Source organism: Gadus morhua, chromosome 17 (assembly GCF_902167405.1).
Source record: "Gadus morhua chromosome 17, gadMor3.0, whole genome shotgun sequence".
NCBI classification, from domain to species: Eukaryota; Metazoa; Chordata; class Actinopteri; order Gadiformes; family Gadidae; genus Gadus; species Gadus morhua.
The window spans coordinates 2,892,060-2,912,982 of NC_044064.1; the positions used below are offsets into that span (position 1 = coordinate 2,892,060).

The 20,923-nt window shown below is 44.5% G+C and overlaps 1 protein-coding gene across 42 annotated transcripts in view; it reads left to right on the plus strand.

The window, feature by feature from the left end:
• Positions 1-20,225, plus strand: part of LOC115529744 (receptor-type tyrosine-protein phosphatase delta) — a 370,859-nt gene extending 350,634 nt beyond the window's left edge. For all 42 annotated transcript variants that reach the window (XM_030338732.1, XM_030338746.1, XM_030338737.1 and 39 more), the window contains 11 exons: positions 688-811; positions 3,278-3,453; positions 5,043-5,162; positions 5,527-5,681; positions 11,450-11,735; positions 13,325-13,503; positions 14,243-14,369; positions 14,663-14,788; positions 15,550-15,704; positions 16,166-16,301; positions 16,762-20,225. In XM_030338732.1, coding sequence (XP_030194592.1) covers positions 688-811; positions 3,278-3,453; positions 5,043-5,162; positions 5,527-5,681; positions 11,450-11,735; positions 13,325-13,503; positions 14,243-14,369; positions 14,663-14,788; positions 15,550-15,704; positions 16,166-16,301; positions 16,762-16,830 — 1,653 coding nt within the window. In that variant the 3' untranslated portion in view covers positions 16,831-20,225. The remainder of the gene's footprint in view (positions 1-687; positions 812-3,277; positions 3,454-5,042; positions 5,163-5,526; positions 5,682-11,449; positions 11,736-13,324; positions 13,504-14,242; positions 14,370-14,662; positions 14,789-15,549; positions 15,705-16,165; positions 16,302-16,761) is intronic.
• Positions 20,226-20,923: the final 698 nt, after the last annotated feature.

The window sequence follows — 20,923 nt, forward strand, 5'->3', positions numbered from 1 at the left end:
CCTTTATTCCTGTCAGTTGAATGAGTTATTATTCTGAACTGAAGGCCGAAAACGGTCTCAATATATTGCAGTATTCACATAAGATGGCCCTGCCCTAAGTATTTGGGAACCTCTGCCCTCTCTACTTTCTGAGATTGAGTTTGAGCGTAGCACTTGAGATCCATCTTCCACACCGCATTAACTTGATTAAATAATGATGAGTCTCTTAACCTCGCTAGACGAGCAAAAGTGCCATTAGTGTCAATTTATATATGTTTTAACAGACGCATAGTTACTGATAGCACTGTGCGTGTACAAAGTGGCAGCAGCAGCCTCCGGTGGGGAAATTGTACTCATTTAATTTATTTTACTCATGAGAACTGTCTAAAGTTGTACATGTCGCCGACTGAGGCACCCCTTAAATTATCCATCTGATCAAATTAAGTAGACACAGAGATCACTGAGAAGTGTTAGTGAAAGAATACATTGAAATAACAATGTCACATTGTCAAGCCAAATCCGATGGAAAACCGGCCATCTTGATACGAAAATACGAACTCTGTGTTAACGTCGGTTTATCTCGAAATACAACCCGCTGCGCCCGGTAAACCGGGATCCTCGCCAAGAGCCACAACGATCTGCCTGGGCTGTATTTCTGTGTGATTCATGCCTCAATTCTCTGTTTGTTTGTTTGTTTGTTTCCTTAAGTCCATCGACCCTGGCCAACAGTTCACGTGGGAACACTCCAACCTGGAAGTGAACAAGCCGAAGAACAGATATGCTAACGTGATAGCATATGACCACTCCAGGGTGTTGCTGACAGCGATCGACGGTACGTTCCCCGTCGGCGCCACGAGGGGCTGTGCATTGATTTTTTTTGTAATTAGCCACACACGTTTACTCATGCCTCGCACACGCCTAGCACAACACGCACACAGGCAGTAGCACAAACGCACCAGAACGATTTACATATTTTTACATGTATCAAATAATCAGGGATCGTTTTTGTAATACCCACAATAGAATTTTTCCTGAAAATGAACATGATCTTAAACGTTTTCATATCAAGTAGATTTCCTCTTCTTTTTTTTTTAGGCGGGTTACAAAAATGGTACGGTTTAGAATAATTGCATGATTGATGAGACAATCAAAATATAATGATGGACGTAATGACAAGGAAGGAAATAATCGTTAGTTACAGCCTCAATGTCTTTATTGGTCCCGGGCTTTTATGATCATTATCCCCATGGTGACGGCAGCCATTGATTGCAGCCAGATGGCTGAATCAAAAAGGAAAAGAAAAACATATGTTTATTTTATTAGCATAGATTTTAGCTTCAGCAAAATTACCGTCAACCATTCCAACATTAATATTTAGGGGTGAGATAAATATTTCATAACTTTCATTTCGAAAGTGTCCCCACTTGTTCAGTGGAACTCTTCACCATGAGCTAGCTCTTTTGTTAGCGTGTTGCAGTGTGTGAATGCCCACAGCCAGCCACTAATTAACAGCCTCAGCTAAGGGGCTCCTTTACAGGGAAAGTGAACGAAATAATAATAATAATAATAATAAGTAAACAAACTGTGGCAAGCAAATGGAGGCTAATGTGTAAAAAAAGAAAAGAAAGCCTGATAAATAAGTGGCTTCTAAAGAGTCCCTCTCTGCAAGCAGGCTCTCAGAAAGGAGCACTCAGCTGAGCAGTGTTGAAGCCCATTAGCGTGGCGTATCAACACATCTGCACGCCCATACACACCGGGGGGAGTGTGGTGGTGCTGCTCTCAGCCAGCCATGAGGGGGAGGGCAGCAGGGACCTCCTCCTCCTCCTCCTCCCCTAAAGCCTGTTGGCAAGTTGTGCCTGGTTTGTTTACTTTGATGGGAGTTCTTTAGGGGTGGGGGGGGAATATAGTGGGTGTGAGGAGAGGGGCTGACTTTGAGAATTGGGCATCAGAATAACAGGACTGTTAGTGTTGGAGTGTGCTGGTAAGAGTGTGATGCCTTGATGGTGGCTCTTAAAGCAGTGAATAATTTCATAAATGACGTGATTCACTTGGGTAGTGAATTAACTGTGTGCTTCTGGCTGGTTCTCCCCTCGGCCATGGAAAACGTACACCATCAACATTCCTGATTACTATTTGCATTCTTGCTGGAGATGTGTTCTCAGAGGGAATCAGGCACAAATAACTCAGCTAGGACACAGCAGTGGTCACAAAAAGAAAACGATTAAAATTCAACTTGGGGAAAAGGGAAAAGGACTGACAGGGACATTGTCATTTGTGTGTGTTTACCCATCTCCCTGCGCGGATAATTGGCTCCTTAGTAGTATTGCTACATGCATTTTCCTTCATAAGTTTGTTGACAGCGAGGGAGGCATTGGCGTTTCATCCAAATCCTGAGTGACAGCGTGCAGGCAAAAGCCATTTAGAAAATACAGCATGCAACAAAACAACCAGATTCATTCTCCTTCATTCACAATATTGACTCCGTTCTTCACCATTCCTCTTCAATCTGTGGAGAGAAAATAAAAAAAGCCACCCGGTCTTATTTATATTTATACCTTGTCCGTCGTGAAAATTCCTTGGCAGCACAAAAAAAAAGAGGGGTGGTTTAAAATAAATATATTAACGGAAGGGAAACATGGATGGGGTTTTTCGGAATGTTAATATTCCATTCTGGATTTATTTTTTGTGAGTGGGTGGTGGCATGGAGGGCGGGGGGGTTGGTGGTGTAAAGGGGATCTCTGCAACGTGGCCTCCATGCATATGAGACTTATCTCGGTAAACCATGTGTGTGCGCGAGCCCCCCCCCCCCATACCCCACAACAGCCTTCCCCGACCGCCTCTCCCGGAGCATCGACTGGCTGTCATCTCGCTCTCCCCCCTCGGATTGAAAAGACAGGCCGCACCTTTCATTTCTCATAAGCAAAGGGAGGAAAAAAGAAAGATGGAGGCAACTGACACTTTTTGGGAGGGAGTTTCAAATTGATAGACTCTCAGATGATACGCCTTTCCCGATCGATCGCAAAATAGACCTAAAAACCTTGATTTACAGAGGTGAAATATTTTTTTCAAATGTGACTGATTGTATATATATGTTGTTATTAATAAAAAATGTGCAGAATCAATAGATGATCATAGGGTTGAAATACATACAGTACCTACAATAAATCATAAATCAACACAGACATCCAAACAATCATCCCTTGAACATTTGTCCTTCACTTAATTTGCACCACATGATGTGTTTGCAGCACTCGACCCGTGCCGATCTGCTAATTTCTACTATCCCTATCTCCTGCAGGCATTCCAGGCAGCGACTACATCAACTCGAACTACATCGACGGCTACAGGAAGCAGAACGCCTACATCGCCACGCAAGGCGCCCTGCCCGAGACGTTCGGAGACTTCTGGCGAATGATTTGGGAACAGAGGAGCGGCAACATCGTCATGATGACCAAGCTAGAGGAGCGGTCACGGGTACGAGCGGAACGTGAATACTACCGTTCAAATAGCAGTGAATAGAACGGTATCTGAGCATTAGCTGCATTCAATAGATGCGTTCAGGAAGGATTGAGAATATTTAGCACTGAATGTGACCTACACATTGAGTTCATCCCAAATGTCATAACAACAGGATGCGTTTGTATCGACACCCATCATCTCCTTGTGCGCGGAATTATGCACACCTGACAGATGATCGCTTCAGCGGGGCTTGTCTGGATTTGCTACCGACAGAACCGTTAAATACATGAATACGATCAACCGAACAACCATCCACGGCGATGTAGACACAAAGCACGTATCCCTCCTCATCTTAGAGTCTGGGTAGCCGTACAATGGACCCATAAGCTTCTTACCTTCAAACTGTGCTTTCAACTGGCAGCTATCTGAAGAGACACACAAATTTCATCCACACAGTAGTTTCAACCCAGTCCCCATGACAACCTTTTTTTTTTTTTTTTTAAATAACCCGATGAACAAAATTCCTTTGAGCATTTCACAATATGGTAATCTTTTAAAAGTCCATAATTGATGACCGGCCTCTATTCTTTTTGTCGGGCTCTGGGCTTTCACTGTATAGAAATATGAAAACAGCGTGTAGCATAAAAGGTTTTCATGTTTTTTTTGGTTGAGATGGCTCTCTCATATTCCCCTTTTATTTACGTTTTCCCCCGGCCCAGACAGTGTTGATGTTGTTTGACATTTAGCGGAGAGCAGTTTGCTGTTGTTGCTCCTAACAGCCCCCGGAGTCGTCACTATTGATCACTCCCTTTAGCGCCCGAGAGCCGCCGCCGATGTGGGATTAGCATAGCATTAGCTTCTGACGTCTGAACCCACCCAAGCTAATGCTAAAACCTGAACTGCTTCCAGGGCTTCCGACGGGAGCTGCGGCACAGGCAGTGATGCTATTGACGAGCCGGACTTAATTCTGCGGATCTCGTGACTGTAGTCCGCTGCTGTCCAGTTGCGGGGAGACTAATGTGTTCAAATAAACATTGCGATCCATGCCGTCATCGATCGGCCCTCTGTACGTTTGGAATCAGTTAAACAGCCCTCCTTGAAAGAGGAGCTGGAGTCCGGGTGATGCAGTCACAGCCAAGCAAATGTACAGTACATTACAAACGACTCGGGAGAAGCAAAGCATCTGCATGGGCTGTGAGGCTATACCCTCCTCAGTATTCATAGAGTTTCCCTCTCTGGCAGCTTAACAATAATGCAGTAATGGAACAATGTTTTATTGGCCGTTCACTGGGCAACCAAGGCGTAGAACGATAATAACCCTGAGCAGTAATATGATTGGGAATTTGTGATTGCCGTTGTAATTATGGAGATTGTCAGAGCAATAAATGGCTCTGTCTGCTCCCACCACATATCGCAGACCATTCCCTTGATTGTGAAATCACACCTAATCAACAGCAGTGGATTAAGTTACTTGTGACGAAAAAAAAAATGCAGCAATAATAAACAGAACTAATTTGCAGAAACTGTAGAATTGCAATTCTCCTAATCCCTCGGCCAGGATTTCTTCTTTCTTGAATAACGTAATTTCCCTTCTCCCCCTGTAGGTAAAATGCGACCAGTACTGGCCGACGAGAGGAACAGAGACCTACGGGCTGATACAGGTGACGCTGCTGGACACGGTGGAGCTCGCCACCTACTGCGTCCGAACGTTTGCACTTTATAAAGTAAGTTGACCTTTGGGGCTGTCATTATTTAAATCCCCCCCCCTATTATTGGTTACCCTCAGACAAATTATGTTAGCTAGCTTACCTGCGTAAGACCGCCCCCTCCCTCCCATTGCAGACTCCTCCCCCCTTGCTAGAAACCAAACTAGTAGTACAAACTAGTACTATTTCCCGCTAGTTCATCAGACAAGTGTAAACTGATTCCCCCTCCCCACAATCACCAATCACAGCGCCATCAGTCTATTTCGGCTGCATACATGTCACTTGTTATTTTTAATACGGTAAAGGAAAGTGATTCAGAAACTATCTGTGGGTTTTTCTCAGTATCGCTGACGGGTGGGCATGTCCTCTTGTGCTCTCGCAGAACGGCTCCAGCGAGAAGCGGGAGGTGAGGCAGTTCCAGTTCACTGCCTGGCCCGATCACGGCGTGCCCGAGCACCCCACCCCCTTCCTGGCCTTCCTCCGGCGGGTAAAAGCCTGCAACCCCCCAGACGCAGGGCCCATGGTGGTGCACTGCAGGTAAGGATCGCTCGACCATCTGATACATTTGACTTCACGATGCTACTTATTGATCAATCGTATTGAGCAGTGAGTACAGGACAATGGTGGGTGATTGGTGATAGATTGCAGAAGTAGGGGGGCGAGTAGGAGAGTGGGTCTGGAGTTTGGAGGGAGGAAGTGGATAGTGAATCTGGGGACGGGGGAAGGTGGTTTCTTGAGTGTTTTGGGATCGAGGGGGAGTACGACAGTGAGTTCCGAGTGCCTGGGGGAGAGAGGATGTGTTATGAGTGTCGGGGAGGAGGGGAGTGACTACAGGGAGGTGGAGAATATGTCTGGAGTGTCTACGGAGCTGGGGACAAGGAGAGTTGGGGTTTTGAGTGTCCATGGAGGGGGGAAGAATCCAGGGGGGAGTCTGGAGTGTCTAGCGAGGGGGAGACAGTCGGGGGGGTTGGAGAGCGAGACTGTAGTGTCTGTAGGGAGGGGGAGAGGGTCAGGGGGATGGAGATTGAGTCTGGAGGAGACACTGTGGAAGAACAGGTTGCGCTCTTACCTCCCACAGACGAGCAGAGGTCCTCTTCATCCAACTGGCCGGTGTGGTGGTGCTTCAGCCTGCCCTCTAGCCCTAGCTTTAGCCTTAGTCCCTGGTCCTCTTCAACAATCTGACCTTATCCTGTAGGAACGCAATCTCCCACCCTGTTGAGGCGGGAATATATAAACCATAGATGGATCCAAGTTGACACAATGCTTTCCAGTATTCTATGAATTATTCAATTATTTATTCATATCAGGACAGATTTATGGAAATGGCTGGCAGGGATACAAAGAGATAAGGTATTCTACGTCTGAATCCCACCAGTGTCCACTGCAGGCTGGTATCCCCACTGGCTTTTTCAAGAATGGCACTTTCGATCGGATGGTGTTTGCAACCACAGAGCACACGGATTACAAGTATCGTCGCCCACAGCAAACTGCTTCATCTCCTTCAACACACACACACACACACACACACACACACACACACACACACACACACACACACACACACACACACACACACACACACAGAGCAAGGCAGAAGAGAGAGAGATGGAGCCGTTGCCTTGTTAACACCACTGCTAACATGTTTTGTATCATCCCACCAGGAGGGCACATTTGATCCCCCCTCGGCAAGTGAATCTAAAATAAGTTGCCAGCGTCAGCGACAACAAAAGCGTCACTCGAGAAATGCACCAGAGACCGGACCACACACACACACACACACACACACACACACACACACACACACACACACACACACACACACACACACACACACACACACACACACACACACACACACACACACACCACAACACACACACACACAAACGTCCAGCTCTTCTGAAGTCAGAAATAGCTAGGAAGTCATACAAGAGAAGGACAGCCAGAAGAATGGGACGGCAGTGAGCATGAAGGGAGCGAGATAAGGAGTTCACTAGATATGGACATGCCAGAGACGGACAATAAAGAGGACGAGGGGAGGAGGGGATTACCAGGGAATTAGTATTACCACATGCTGGAGTTAATTAGAACTAGTTGCCCAAGCGCCTTTTTAGGGAGGGAAGCAGAATGCGGGAATTAATGTCACTCTTGTAGATAGAGAAACCAGAGGAATTAAATATCCCTATCAGATAGAGAGCCGCACTAACAAGACTTCAATCCCCCGGAGAAGCTTATTCGCCTTCACCGCATGTCAGAGGTCCATTGGGGGTAGATCAGGCTTTCAAAGTAAGTGGGAAAATTTAAACACCATTCGTTTATGTGTACACGTTAGTTTCTCTGCACGCATGTCTGAGTAGCTACTACCAATGTGTGTCCTTCAGATGCCTAGCTGGTTCATATGTTTCTCATGCTATGGTCAGCTACAGAACCGAGATAAAGCTCTGATCAGGGCAGCTCACCATGAAATTGCCTCAAAGGGCCTCACCATCAAGACAAATAGAAAATGTAAACTATGCTTTTCAAGATTAATGATTTGGACCTCAATTAAAATCACGGACAAGGCCATTATTAAATAGTACTCCATACTGTCATTTCCCACTGTTATCATAGCTTGACATCTCTTGTGTGTGTCATTAAGTGACACCCACAGAACCCTCCCCCCATACACAGACATGTTCCACAAAATACTTGTGTTTATCTGTAATGGCCCGCCTGCAGCCAAAGGCACTGAATAACTTTCCCGTTGGTCAAAGAAAAAGCTGGCACCCGCTTGAGTGGTATTGATTGCACTGCTTTGTTGTCACATGACAAGACAAGAGACCACTCGGCGTCCAATGACACATTAACCAACAGAGAGACAGAGGCAGAGAGGGGTGTTCACACATGACACCTCTGTCATGCAAAGTGCACCACACGCCTCTCTCCCACTGTCTGCGGCTGTCATGTAATTTTTCGTTTCACTTTCTGTCAGGCACACGTTTTTTTTGCTAGCGATAAAATGTTACCCTTTCACAGAGTTTTGTTAAAACCCTGGCTGGCTTAACACTAGCCGAGCTGTCTCCCTCCAGATGTTGTTGGAGAGTAATGGCGCTGTGTGTTTATGTGGTCTAAGAAAGGGGATTGCTGGGCTCACTTTGTGTGCTCGATGAGACACAGCGAGTCTCATTGATTGCTGAATGAGCGCAGTGAGGATGATTGGCGCAGCCTAACGGCACCTGGGTAAACACATCTGTATTGTAACGCAGAAGAAGAAGAATATCTCCAAAAAAACATCAAAGGATGCACAAGCACCAATATTGGAGCTTTTTCAGCCCGGAAATTAGAGCTTCTTTCAAAGACACAGTATTGCATTCTGGCACTCATCATCATTTATGTATCTATAACTGTACAAATTATTAAACACTAAAGCCTGTGAAGGCTACTTCTACGCATAGATCATCCCCCCAACTCTAAAGGCAACATGCTCCCTACGATCATTTTACTCACTTTTGCTTGCTTATTGTGAAACCTGCCTTATAGCAAGCCCCCTCCAAGAAGCAGTGGGCCGTGTTGGGTTCAGCCTCAGTTCTATATTGCTGTCAGTAACCCACAGGTCACACCTCACATCGGCCTATTGGGAATGGGGCTTACTCGGGCGTTAAGGTTGCACATAGGAAGTCAAAAGGACACGATTGAATGTCAGGGGGCTAAGACTCAGAAGGGGAACTTTTCACGGTATGTTCATTTGTGAGTACGGGATTCAGTTAGGGTCAGGGTCCACAAGACACAAATGTTGTTTCAGATGTTCCTCAAGCTTTTTTTACTTTTCAAGCTTTTTTTATTGCGTACACCCGTAACTATTCGATGCTAGCCGAATAGATTTAGATGCAAAAATGCATCAGTGTTTAACAAAAACCTTCCATAATGATCCCACGCTATCAAGCAAAGTTACCAAAACACATTGGCAATTGCCCCAAACACATTCTTGAGATTACAAGGAGGTTCCGACAACGGCAAATATTCGGGAAATAATTCCTCGACAGGCCAGCAGAGCGTGAGAGATTTGGTAACGACGCATAACTCATTTCTTTTACGGCAGCTCACACTTTATCTTACTCCAACCGATTGCAGCTGCACTCCGACACCACAGTACACTCCCGTCCAACATCTATTCCCCAAACTGCCGCAAACACATGTTAGGCTGACACATATGCGTGTCGATGTCCGCCGCAGCTGGCTGTGGCCTGCTGGGTGAAAGCCAGTGTCAGGTCATTAGCGTAGCCGGTCGTCAGCGCCAACTGCCAAATTTGTGGAGGGCCGACCCAGCCACCACCACCACCACCACCACCACCGCCGCCGCCACCGCCGCCATCAACACTAGCACAAGTCACTTCCTCCTGAATACACACTGACTCCTCCTCCTCCTTCGACCACTCTTCTTCCGACTCTCCCTCATAGCACTGCCATTCTGTCACACGCTCTCTCTCGGGTCATCAGTCTCGACGCATTCAAAACCGGACGGTAGAGCACTTACAGACTGGAAACATCTGGCAGTGGAGACTAAAATATCCTCCAGCGAGGGTCAGTGCACCACCCCTCCCCCACCACCCCCACCCCTACCCTACACCATCCCCCACCCCTTAAGGGCTGAGGTGTTCCCAGACCTGGAAGTGATTCATTCAAAAAATATTTCCCCACAACAATCGAGCATACATGATTTCAGGGCTGCTTTTCGACGGATGTGTTCTCTCCTTTTTACAGAAACACCACCTTTTTCTTAACCAAATCTCTAAATATTAAACATTTTTAACTCATAGACACACAAACGCAGCCATACCACGTACCCTAGAGCTGTAATGCGCACAAAATTAAACGGTTCAGAATCAAGGCAAAGTCAGGAATCGTGAAAGTAACCACAAGGCTCATCTGTTGAAGCCAGTGACACCAGCTTGAATCTCCATTCCGTTTCGCCAGCACAACTCCAACGCAACATGGCACATTAGCTTGACGTGGCCTGCGGGGACCAACAACACCAGCCTCTTCAAGCTTTTCTTCCCAACTACTTTATGTTGTTCTTCTCTCTCTCGTACACTGAGCAAATTAAAAAAAGGGTTAGGGCAGGAGGGAAGGGCGCCAGAAGTTACCGTCTTTACTTGATTTGTATTCAATTAACATGATGTCAAGGTCAAATAGAAACCGTTAAATATAGCATATCTCATACTCTATGGTATCGTGGTGTTAGGGCTAACGTGAACATGTGTGAGTGGTGGTCTTGATTTAGACCCATGCCCCTATTAATTCCTCCTTTAAAGATCAAGGCCTTATGGAGACCATTTGCTAATGTAATTGCGTTCATTTAAGTTCCACTGCTCTTCGCTGAACTCAGCTCAACACAGTTGAAACAGAGCCTTTTCACACATGAAACCCCCTTTAGGTGTGTGCTCGTCCACACTTCATGCTCGCACACATGCCGAGGCAAAAGCCTCTTGAAGCCAAGCGATAAAGGTTAAGCATTGGTGCCGAGTGCGTGATTAGCTCTGATGGGTTGGAGAGCGCAGGTAGGGAGCAGAGGGGACGTAAGGAGGGATTGCCAAGAGGAGTGGCTAGCTTACCGCTGGCTAATGCCACCAAGCCCGCGGATCACCCACAACACCTTTTGTTCAGCCATGATTATCCTCAGAGTCAAGCAGCCGTGTCCATCGTGGGGAGATCTGGCATTGCAGGGCTTGACTCCTGGCAACCATCTGGGGAGCTTTCGGAGCTTCTGTGGGGCCCCAACACACTGAAGAAGACTGGTTGCGTCCCACAAGACTACATGAACGTACTGTATTAAAAAGCAGTCAGTAGCAGTAAAAGTCAGAAGAGATCTCAAGCCTTTACATGCCATTTAGTGTTTTAATTGTCGGCATTTGCTTGATCTGACAGGGAAGGGATAGTGTAGGGACCAGGGTGTTAGACCCTCAGAAGATCCTGGTATTTCCATCCTGAATGTCTACCAGTAGACATCTTTTAGTGACATGCCTAACCAGCGACTTACACATATATATGAAGACATCGGACTGAGTTATGTGTAACAAAATTATATTTTTCATTTGCGTTATTGATGATGACCGTTGCTGCTTGTTGTGTGATTTGATTGGTTGATTTGTACCATATTATAATGGGTAGTATTATTTGTTGTTTGTTTGCGTCAAAATGTATTAGCACCTGCTGTTAGCAATTCAGCCCCCCCGTAGCTCCCACAATCATAACTCTTTGGCGCCGCTACCTTCTTGTGCCTAACCCCTCCTCCTCCTCCTCCTCCTCCTCCACCTCCTCTCTCACAGCGCTGGTGTGGGTCGCACTGGCTGCTTCATCGTCATCGACGCCATGCTGGAGCGCATCAAGCATGAGAAGACGGTGGACATCTACGGCCACGTGACGCTGATGCGGGCCCAGAGGAACTACATGGTGCAGACGGAGGACCAGTACGTCTTCATCCACGATGCCCTGCAGGAGGCCGTCAACTGCGGCACCACGGAGGTGCCGGCCAGGAACCTGTTCGCCTACATCCAGAAGCTCACGCAGATCGAGGGCGGGGAGAACATCACGGGCATGGAGCTGGAGTTCAAGGTACGGGAGGGCTTGTCTCGGCTGGCTTTGTTGTGCACTTGGAAGGGGTTAGCCTAGCGCTTGTTAGCGCTTGGCAACTTGGTTCTATGAATGTCTTTTCTGTACCGACAGCGATATATGGTTGTTTTTCTTTCTTCTGACAAATGAACTTATTGTGAGTAAAAGCGTCTGCTAAATGCCCTAAATATAAAAGTCAATGACTTTGAGGAAAGGCAAAACCCTAGGAATCGTGATTTTCTTTAGGCAGAGGATAAATCGGAATAATCGCCGGCCAATTCCACCATTTCAGGCTGTTGGCTGGCAGTTTTGACGGAAAAAAACGTATTTAATAAAAAAAGGCAAATTAGTTTTTAATAACAGACAAAAGGGATTTACTGTTGTGTTTCCTTTGGCTTGGAAAGCCGCTTTGCACAGGACGGATACAGACACATTTCCAGTGGAAAAAGTCATGGCGTACCTTGATTACATGTAGTGGATGTGTTTGAAACAGCCATCAAAGTACTCGTTTCAATGGAAACGATCACCTACAAACGCCCGCACCGCGACACATGTTTCGCCCATCAGCGGGACATTACACCAGAGCTCCGCTGAGGGCGCCACGCATGTGTCACTCATTGGCCGACTCGCATGCACGACCCGACCACAGAGGTCAGCTCGCTGTGACATTGTAATGGAAACACAACGCTTTACAAGGCCAAGAGAAAAATCTATAAATCACATATTCAACGTTGCATTAGAATATCACACATTCGTTTTTCCCTGTGGCGGCATGTTGAAGTTGAACAGTCTGTCCATCCACCCTACATATACAAGTGTTGAACCCAGTGGCCACATATTGTTTCATAGGAAATTCCTCCTTTGCTTTATCGTTCCCCCTGCACCACAACGTTACCACGGCACCATTGATTGGGTAGTCAGTAAAAGTCCCGGAGCCCTTTCCCAGTCCCCATTAGGGCCCTGGGAGACAGCACGGGGCCTGTGGTTTCCTAGGTATTCCAGTCCGTCGACTTCCCCTTTACAGCCCCCTCGACAGGCATGGCGTATAAGGCCGTTTCTCTGTTAGGGTATTGGCTTACAGAATCAGCCAGCCCCCATCACTGTCTCACCAAAATGAAGAACAATTACCAGTGGGTATTGAGCAACATACACTACCAGGCAAGGGAGGCCAAACCACACATTGTTAAATGTACATTGCTATTGCGGCTGCTTTATTGGCTAACTTCACACACGCATGTATAGGTAAGTCGAGACGGATTTCACTATGAAGTGCAACGGCATTTCCCATGGTTCTTCTTTTACAGACCTGACGATCGTATACATCTAGACAATGTATCAAAACAAATAAAGCAATGGTCAACAAATGTATAGAAGTAAACATTTTTCCAATCATTGTCATATCTGACAAGGAAACTCCATCAAAACGTGTGTCTATTATCGACGAGCACATCTGTATGTCCCCAACATTAACATCAAACACTCACCCACACACAGGCACTGGGGAAATAAGGGAAGTTGCTTGACATAAACTCAGCCGTCTCACCGCCCTGTCACCATATCTGTCTGTTTATCTCCTCCTGTATCTTCCACAGCGTTTAGCCAACACGAAAGCCCATACGTCCCGATTCATCAGTGCCAATCTCCCCTGCAACAAGTTCAAGAATCGCCTGGTGAACATCATGCCATACGAGTCCACGCGGGTCTGTCTGCAGCCCATTCGAGGAGTCGAGGGCTCCGACTACATCAATGGCAGCTTCATTGATGGATATAGGTGAGTTCTCTGGCCACGCCAGGACCCAGAAGACTGCGGGCCAGACGTTAAAATAGCTCACCCTGTTCAAAACTTTCAGTATAAACTAGAGCTGTCAAGCGATTAAAATATTTAATCGTGATTAATCGCATTAATGTCATAGTTAACTCACGATTAATCGCGTTTAATCGCAAATTATTTTTCTATGCTAAATATCCCTTGATTTTTTTGTCCCATAATTGTTCTCATTTTAATTATCTTATCAACATGGTGAAGTGCATCGGCTTGCCTTGTGCAAATGATTTTTTTATTGATAACAACATTGGCATATACTGAACAAAACAGGACGATACAGAAAAAGAGCCTATAGTGCAATTAAACGACTGCTTTGAACAAATGTCATTTGAAAATAGCAGTCAGGCTACTGCTTCTATGTTTTGAGCCAAAGAAAAAAAAAAAAATATATATATATATATTTTTTTAAATAAAACAATTGCGTTAATCGTGCGATAACGCCGTTAAAATTGGTTTGCGTTAACGCCGTTAATAACGCGTTTAACTGACAGCTCTAGTATAAACGTCTGAGGAGATTCAGCCGAATAATAAGAAACCCCGCCCTTACTCCAGTCCGAGTCTTCTGATCCCTCTCTTTCATTTCCTCTTCAGAACCCAGCAGGAAGGCAAGAGATAAACTGGGTTTTTCCATATGGGCCTTATCTGCACTCCTCCATCGTATGATTGTCTCCCTCTTTCTCTGCAGGCAACAGAAGGCCTACATCGCCACACAGGGCCCCCTGGCGGAGACCACCGAGGACTTCTGGAGAATGCTGTGGGAGCATAACTCCACCATTGTGGTCATGCTTACCAAGCTCAGGGAAATGGGCAGAGTATGTGTTTGAACATGCCTCGACATGTATCGTTTCTGTTATGTCTCATGGATTGCCTAGGGGAGAGGGAGGGAGGGAGGGATGGAGGGAGGGCTGAACGTGAAATCAAGGGACGCTGTGGTGATAAAATTATAGTCGGGGAATACACGCATTGGAGTCAGAGAGTATGTGAATGAACAGATGTATTTATCGACGCCGATATAATTATTTATAGAAACAATCAAAAACGTGTATGGAATGTTGAGATTGACAGTGGAATGTAACCAAATCTATTGTGCGCCTACTTCTCCCAGGAAAAATGTCACCAGTATTGGCCAGCAGAGAGGTCGGCCAGATACCAGTACTTTGTAGTGGACCCGATGGCCGAGTACAACATGCCCCAGTACATCTTGAGAGAATTCAAAGTCACCGACGCCAGGGTAAGCATATAACTCTCGGCTCCGTTGCGCAGAGTTGACGGATGGAAATCAAAATGGAAGATTCGTTCCAAGTTCTGATCCTTTTGTTGGGGGCTCAACACTGGAGCTACTGTCAGAAATCCTGGCAACCGCGCACTGACCGTTCCTCCAAACTGATTTGATTGGCCCGCAGTGGAGACTTTGAGCCATGCCAGAGTCAATGCGAGAGTGCTAATGGATCGCAATGGATTGATCAATTCATTGTTTACTGTGTGGGAATCGTTTGTCAGCCCCAAGACGTTGGAAGCGTAACAACTATTTGTTTATACAGTGCTGTGGGGCTTGCATGTTAAAGTATGGGAAGATAAATATATGACACATGTGTAAAGACTAATGTGGCACTGTCAGCAGTAAGCCAGCAGCGTTTTTAATTCCATCAAAGGCTTAGGAAGATACACGGTGCAGGCGTGCTCCTTTGTAGTGCGCGGTGCATTGGCTCATCAATTGGATTTATTTTCCTTATCACTGGGATATAATATCACTTAAGTAATGCACACTCTTAAATACCACCCCCCTGTGTGCACAGCGAAGTTGAGCTCATCAAACGGATTGTGCAGTGTGTATGTATATATATATATGTATTTTAAATACAACTATATATATAATCCACAAGGTGAATTAAGAAAGACATTTAATGAAGGTTTAACTCCTATTCTGCTGTCATTTGAATGTGTGTTTTTTTTCATACATCTCTATGATTCTTTCATTTTTATTCTCTTCAGGACGGACAGTCGCGGACAGTGAGGCAGTTCCAGTTCACGGACTGGCCTGAGCAAGGAGTGCCAAAATCGGGAGAAGGCTTCATCGATTTCATTGGCCAGGTCCATAAAACGAAAGAGCAGTTTGGCCAAGATGGGCCAATCTCGGTCCACTGTAGGTAAGAATGGCTCTTCTCATTGGTTGAGGCTGCCATCGACGACCCACCTCCACTTTAAGGAAAACAAAACCTTAATTCAGGAAAGATGACCCTTGAAGTGGTAATTGGAGTAATAGGGTCTCAAGTGAAAAAGGGCAAGTGAGGGTAGTCTGAAAAAGTATTTACAGCAGATTTTTCAAAATTACTTCTTCAGCCAAGATTATTTAGTTGTCAGAGTAACACTCAGTCAAAGGGTTTTGTGTGTGAACCCCGATGTAAGTCTACCTGTAGGCATCCTTGAGGCGGTTGTCAAACCCCTACCTGCTCATGATGACTGTGTTATTTTGCCTTGGATGAAAGCATCTGGTAAACCTACCATTTCTGGGAACAACCCAAGCACTATAACGCAAGAAAACTCGTCATTAGATCCAAGTTTTCCATAAAGGCTAACGCTGCTGTTTTTTCTGTTGTGGTTGTGGCAGCGCCGGTGTTGGCAGGACCGGCGTCTTCATCACTCTTAGCATCGTCTTGGAAAGAATGAGATACGAGGGCGTGGTAGACATCTTTCAGACGGTCAAAATGCTCCGGACACAAAGACCAGCTATGGTGCAGACAGAGGTGAGGTTTCCCAGTCGGGTTACATGTATAACTGGTTATCTGTTAGTAGTTCAGTAACGGACAGTACTGTCCGTTGAATTGCATGCTTGTCGATGGATGGAGCTTCTATGATTTTGCATAAAGCAGCCGCCTTTTACATTCACAGAGTATCTGTGGATACCTGTGGTTATTCTACTTCATAATGTCTTTACGTTTTGGTTTTCAAAGCACAATTTTTCTTGACACATTTGACCCTGTTCTTTAAAAATAAAAATCCTCATGGGTGGTTAATAGCTTCAATGTTGCTTTAAAAGGACACTAGAATCGGTCACTGTTGTAGCCTACCGTCAATGCCTGGGTTTATTTCCACAGAGTGAAACCATTGTCAGGCAGGTCGGTGGTTCCCAAGGAGACGAAAACAACATGGGGATAGGACTACTAACTGTTTTCTCCCTCTGTCCGTCTTTCTGTTTTTCCCCAGGATCAATACCAGTTCTGTTACAGAGCGGGCTTGGAGTACCTGGGGAGTTTTGACCACTATGCAACGTAAGAGAGAAGAGGCACATCGCAGAGGCCTCTCCCCTCTCTCTCTCGTCGCTTCGGAAAAAGAAAAAAACCCAGTCAGCCTCTCTTCTGAGCCATAGAATCCTGCTTGAGAACAAACAAGTACTTCTGAACGCCCTCCTTTCCTATCCGACCCCCCCCCCCCCACCCCCAGCCCCCCTAGCTAACAACTCATTTAAGTGTTGGATGTGCAACATGACCTGTCAAAAAAAAAAATGAAATGAATAAAGATGATTCCTGGAGGACCAAGGAGAATCGCAAATGAAGCCTAACCCTACCCCCTTCTGACGGAAAGGGGCGGGCCAGGTGAATCCTGACTGTTGGAGCATCGCGGGGAATTAACTCTTGTTCGATGCTTTAAGGATTTTCACTTTGGGGTTCTCGAGAAAAACTGAATGAAAGTCATACAAATAAATAACAAGATACTCGTGACATGGACGAGAAATGCATCACTAACGATTGGAAATCTACGAGAGGCATTGGAGACACACTGAGACGGCTAAAAATATAGATGAATGATTACATGAATACCTTATGTGGACATTGTAAAGAAAAAAATAAATCAATCAATCTAATACACCGGAACAACGAAAATACAACGTTAGAAACGAGTTTGACATTCATAAAGGAATAATAAATAAATACCCAAAATGTTCATAATTGAAATTTTAAGAGAGGGCGAGGATTAAATATACAAAATGTTTTCAGTTTTGTTCGTTATTTTTAGTACTGAAGCTGATGTGTGCTTTTTGAGAAATGTGTTTTTGTTATTTTATTTAATTTTAGTTTTTTACAAAACCCGATCACTTAAAAAGTGGTGTCAAGTATGTACATTTTCACCAGTTCGTTTTTTTACGCTGTAGAACTGTTCTAATAGGTATGCTGTGTCGCCGAGCAAATGTCCTTGCTCCCGATGTCTTTATTTTACATCTTTTCTTTTACTCTGTCGCTTCGTTGCACTTTGTGTGCAGTCCAGTATTCACTCTACCAAAATTTGGATCTGTTTTTGTTTGTTTTTGTTTATTGTCTATGCTCCCATACACAATAAGGGAATCACTCCCGTGAGATACACTTGGGCCTTGTGGAATCAACAGGGATGAGCACAGTATAAAGTTGCTGCTACGCCTATCTAAATTCTTCCATGTCAGTGTAGTGTTTAAAACGGAACCTGGTCATTTGGATGATATATAAATATATATTCTATCTATAGATTGTCAAAAGTATATGAATTATCTATTAAAGAACACAGATACACATATTATAAATATAAATATATTGGTTTAAAGAACATTATTATATCGAAAACTATGGATTTTCTATGAAAGCTAAAGTGAAACTATGAGGGAAATGACGAGGTTTTTTTTTGGTTCACCGGAATGCACATCAGTAGGATTAAAGACAACCCATTCTGATTCAATGCAATCCTTTCTTGTGCAATAAATATCTGTATTGTAGATAGTGGGTTTCGTGCAAAATCCTTTGCCATCTGGCAACACTGCAGGTACCCACCCTCCCCCTCCCCAACTGGTGTCCTTTACGGATGGTTGTCTTTTGGGGATGTGACGGTGGGTTGGTATCATAGAGAGTGGGATATGATACATAATACAACAGGGACAGGTGCAAGAGAAAGTTGTTTTTTTGCCGGACCTTACAGTGCTAAAAACTTGTTGGTTTTTGTTTTTATTTTTTACAGATTTTCCATTATTGCATTTAGAGTGCCTTATATTTATGCCTGTTTTAAAATAATATTTAATTTGCCATATTAACGTATCATTTTGTATTCTCATTAACCTGGGCATTTAGCATGCCTAACGTGTTACCGGACGGATTAGCTAGGCGCAAGGATTCAGCCGTCACGCGATCAGATTTTATATGCAAATGAGGGGTGATGATAAAAAGTACTCGTTTTTATTTCCTGTGGCCTTTCCATGGCTGTCGGATTAAGAACACACATTAATAAAAGATATGAACTGACGATGCGTCACACACACATAGATGTATCCCCCCCCATTCGTGTCCGTGAACCCAATGCCAACGCGGCTGTGATGGGTGTAACTACAGCTCAGGCAGGCCCTGCATTACATCAACATTTCCCAAAGCATGTGGACTTTCACACTCCCTATAGCACAGGACATGCATAATACCCTGATAAGAAACAAAATGCTTTTCTTCCTGACTTCGTAAACGGTCACGGTTTTTAACATTCAGAAGAACTAATGCCGAAGGGCTTCTTGTCACGCCTTGGAATACGAACGGCCCCTCACCTCAAACGCGCAGCTTTATGGAAGGAAGTTGACGTAAATAAAGAGAAAACCACGAGGATCCGATGTTTTTCCGATCACGAAAACATTGTCACCACATTGTGGGTTAGAGGTCTGAACTGTACACTTAGGAGGTTGTTCTGTTTCACGTTACGTGTTTCATTCAGAAAGCAGCTTACCCCCCCTCTCGTACACGGTTACCCAGAAGGCTGTGTGGATGTGCATTCCAGGTGCGTTCTTTCCCTTGTTAGCATAATCCGTAATATCTTTTTTTTAATTTCATTAGTTAGTCACTTGTCTTCACAGTGAGGTACAAAAAAGTGCCATTATTTTCTCATGGTGGCCAATGCTTTACAATGTATTCATAAACAATCTGCATATGTCAAACCAAGCATTTATTTTCATCGCAATCTGTTCCTCATTTTGTTTTATTATTTTTACGTATGCATGGTGAACATCGCAGAATTGCCGAAGCCGGCCTAGTAGGAAGATTTGCACTTTCTATATCTTTGTACTATGCACTGCCCTATTGATTCTAGACCCAATAATATATTACTTGAACCTATCTGTAAGAATCTCCTTAAACGTTCACGTTGTGTGTGTGTAAATAACACAAAAAAAAGATATCAAATCTAAAAACAAACAAAAAAAGACAAAAAACTACAACAACGAAAGTTTGTGCCGAAAAGAGCATCCGTTCCGATGCCATGGTCACTCCAACCGATGACTTTGAGAAAAATTCTATCGCTCCAAAACCATCCATTCTCGTGGCTCCGCCATTCAATCTTGGAGTTTCATTAAAAAGAATTAAACGTTGTGTTCTCTGCTCTCTCTCTCTATCTATCTCTCGTCTGGATGCATAGACTGAAATCTAAATAATGAAATTGTAAAAAAAAAAAAAAATCGTACAAAAAAATGGCTTGTTAAAAAGAACTCATACAATTACCTCTGATTAGTTGTAAGCGTAAACTGTATTACTTTTTTCTCAATGAAAGGAGTGCTTTTTATTTTCTTACTTAGGTTACATTTGGTGGAGGACGACGTCTGTATGAAAATCAGTTCTTTGCTGACACGAGTTCCATTTGTTATAAATGAATTCTATTAAAAAATGTCAGTGTTATGCACCACTGTCTTACTTTCTCCCCTACATTCCCCCCCCCCCCCGTCCAATCCCCATCCGCCATCTCGACTTTGACTTGAAAAGACTAACGACATCATCATTTCACTCCTCACTTCCCTCCCCGGTGTAAAGACCTGAAGCTAATCTATTGTTTTCCTGACAAAGGGAAGAGTCGGGATTCGCACCATTTGAATAGATCTTCATTTCACTGATTGTCGTCGCCGATGTCGACACAGAAGAACAAGAAGGGAACGATGATTAAAATTCCTCATGGGACCGGTTGCAAGCGGAACATGTACTTTGTTGATTTTCTTTTCTATTTTCTTTGTATGCTGGAGGCACACGTGATTCACTATCTCATTATGAGAGTTGTCACAACCATAACTCATATTAACCACCCTGAAAATGACTATTAGGCAACAGGGGGAACTTTCTCAGTTGACAAATATTCAAGAGAAAATTCAAATTTAGCTTTGGATCTCCCAGTGACCCTCATCAGGACAATTTAGACACCTAGATATGTTTGGCATTTTTCCGAACAATAATTCTTTAACTCGCTTTGGTAAAAGTAGTTCTTACCAGGAAAATACTAGAAATTCAATTTTTTTTTACATACAAGCTAAATACGCTCGATAACCGCCAAAGCATTTCGAAATTTGATTTATGTATGTGCTATCTTTGTGTTGGTCTACTTATTG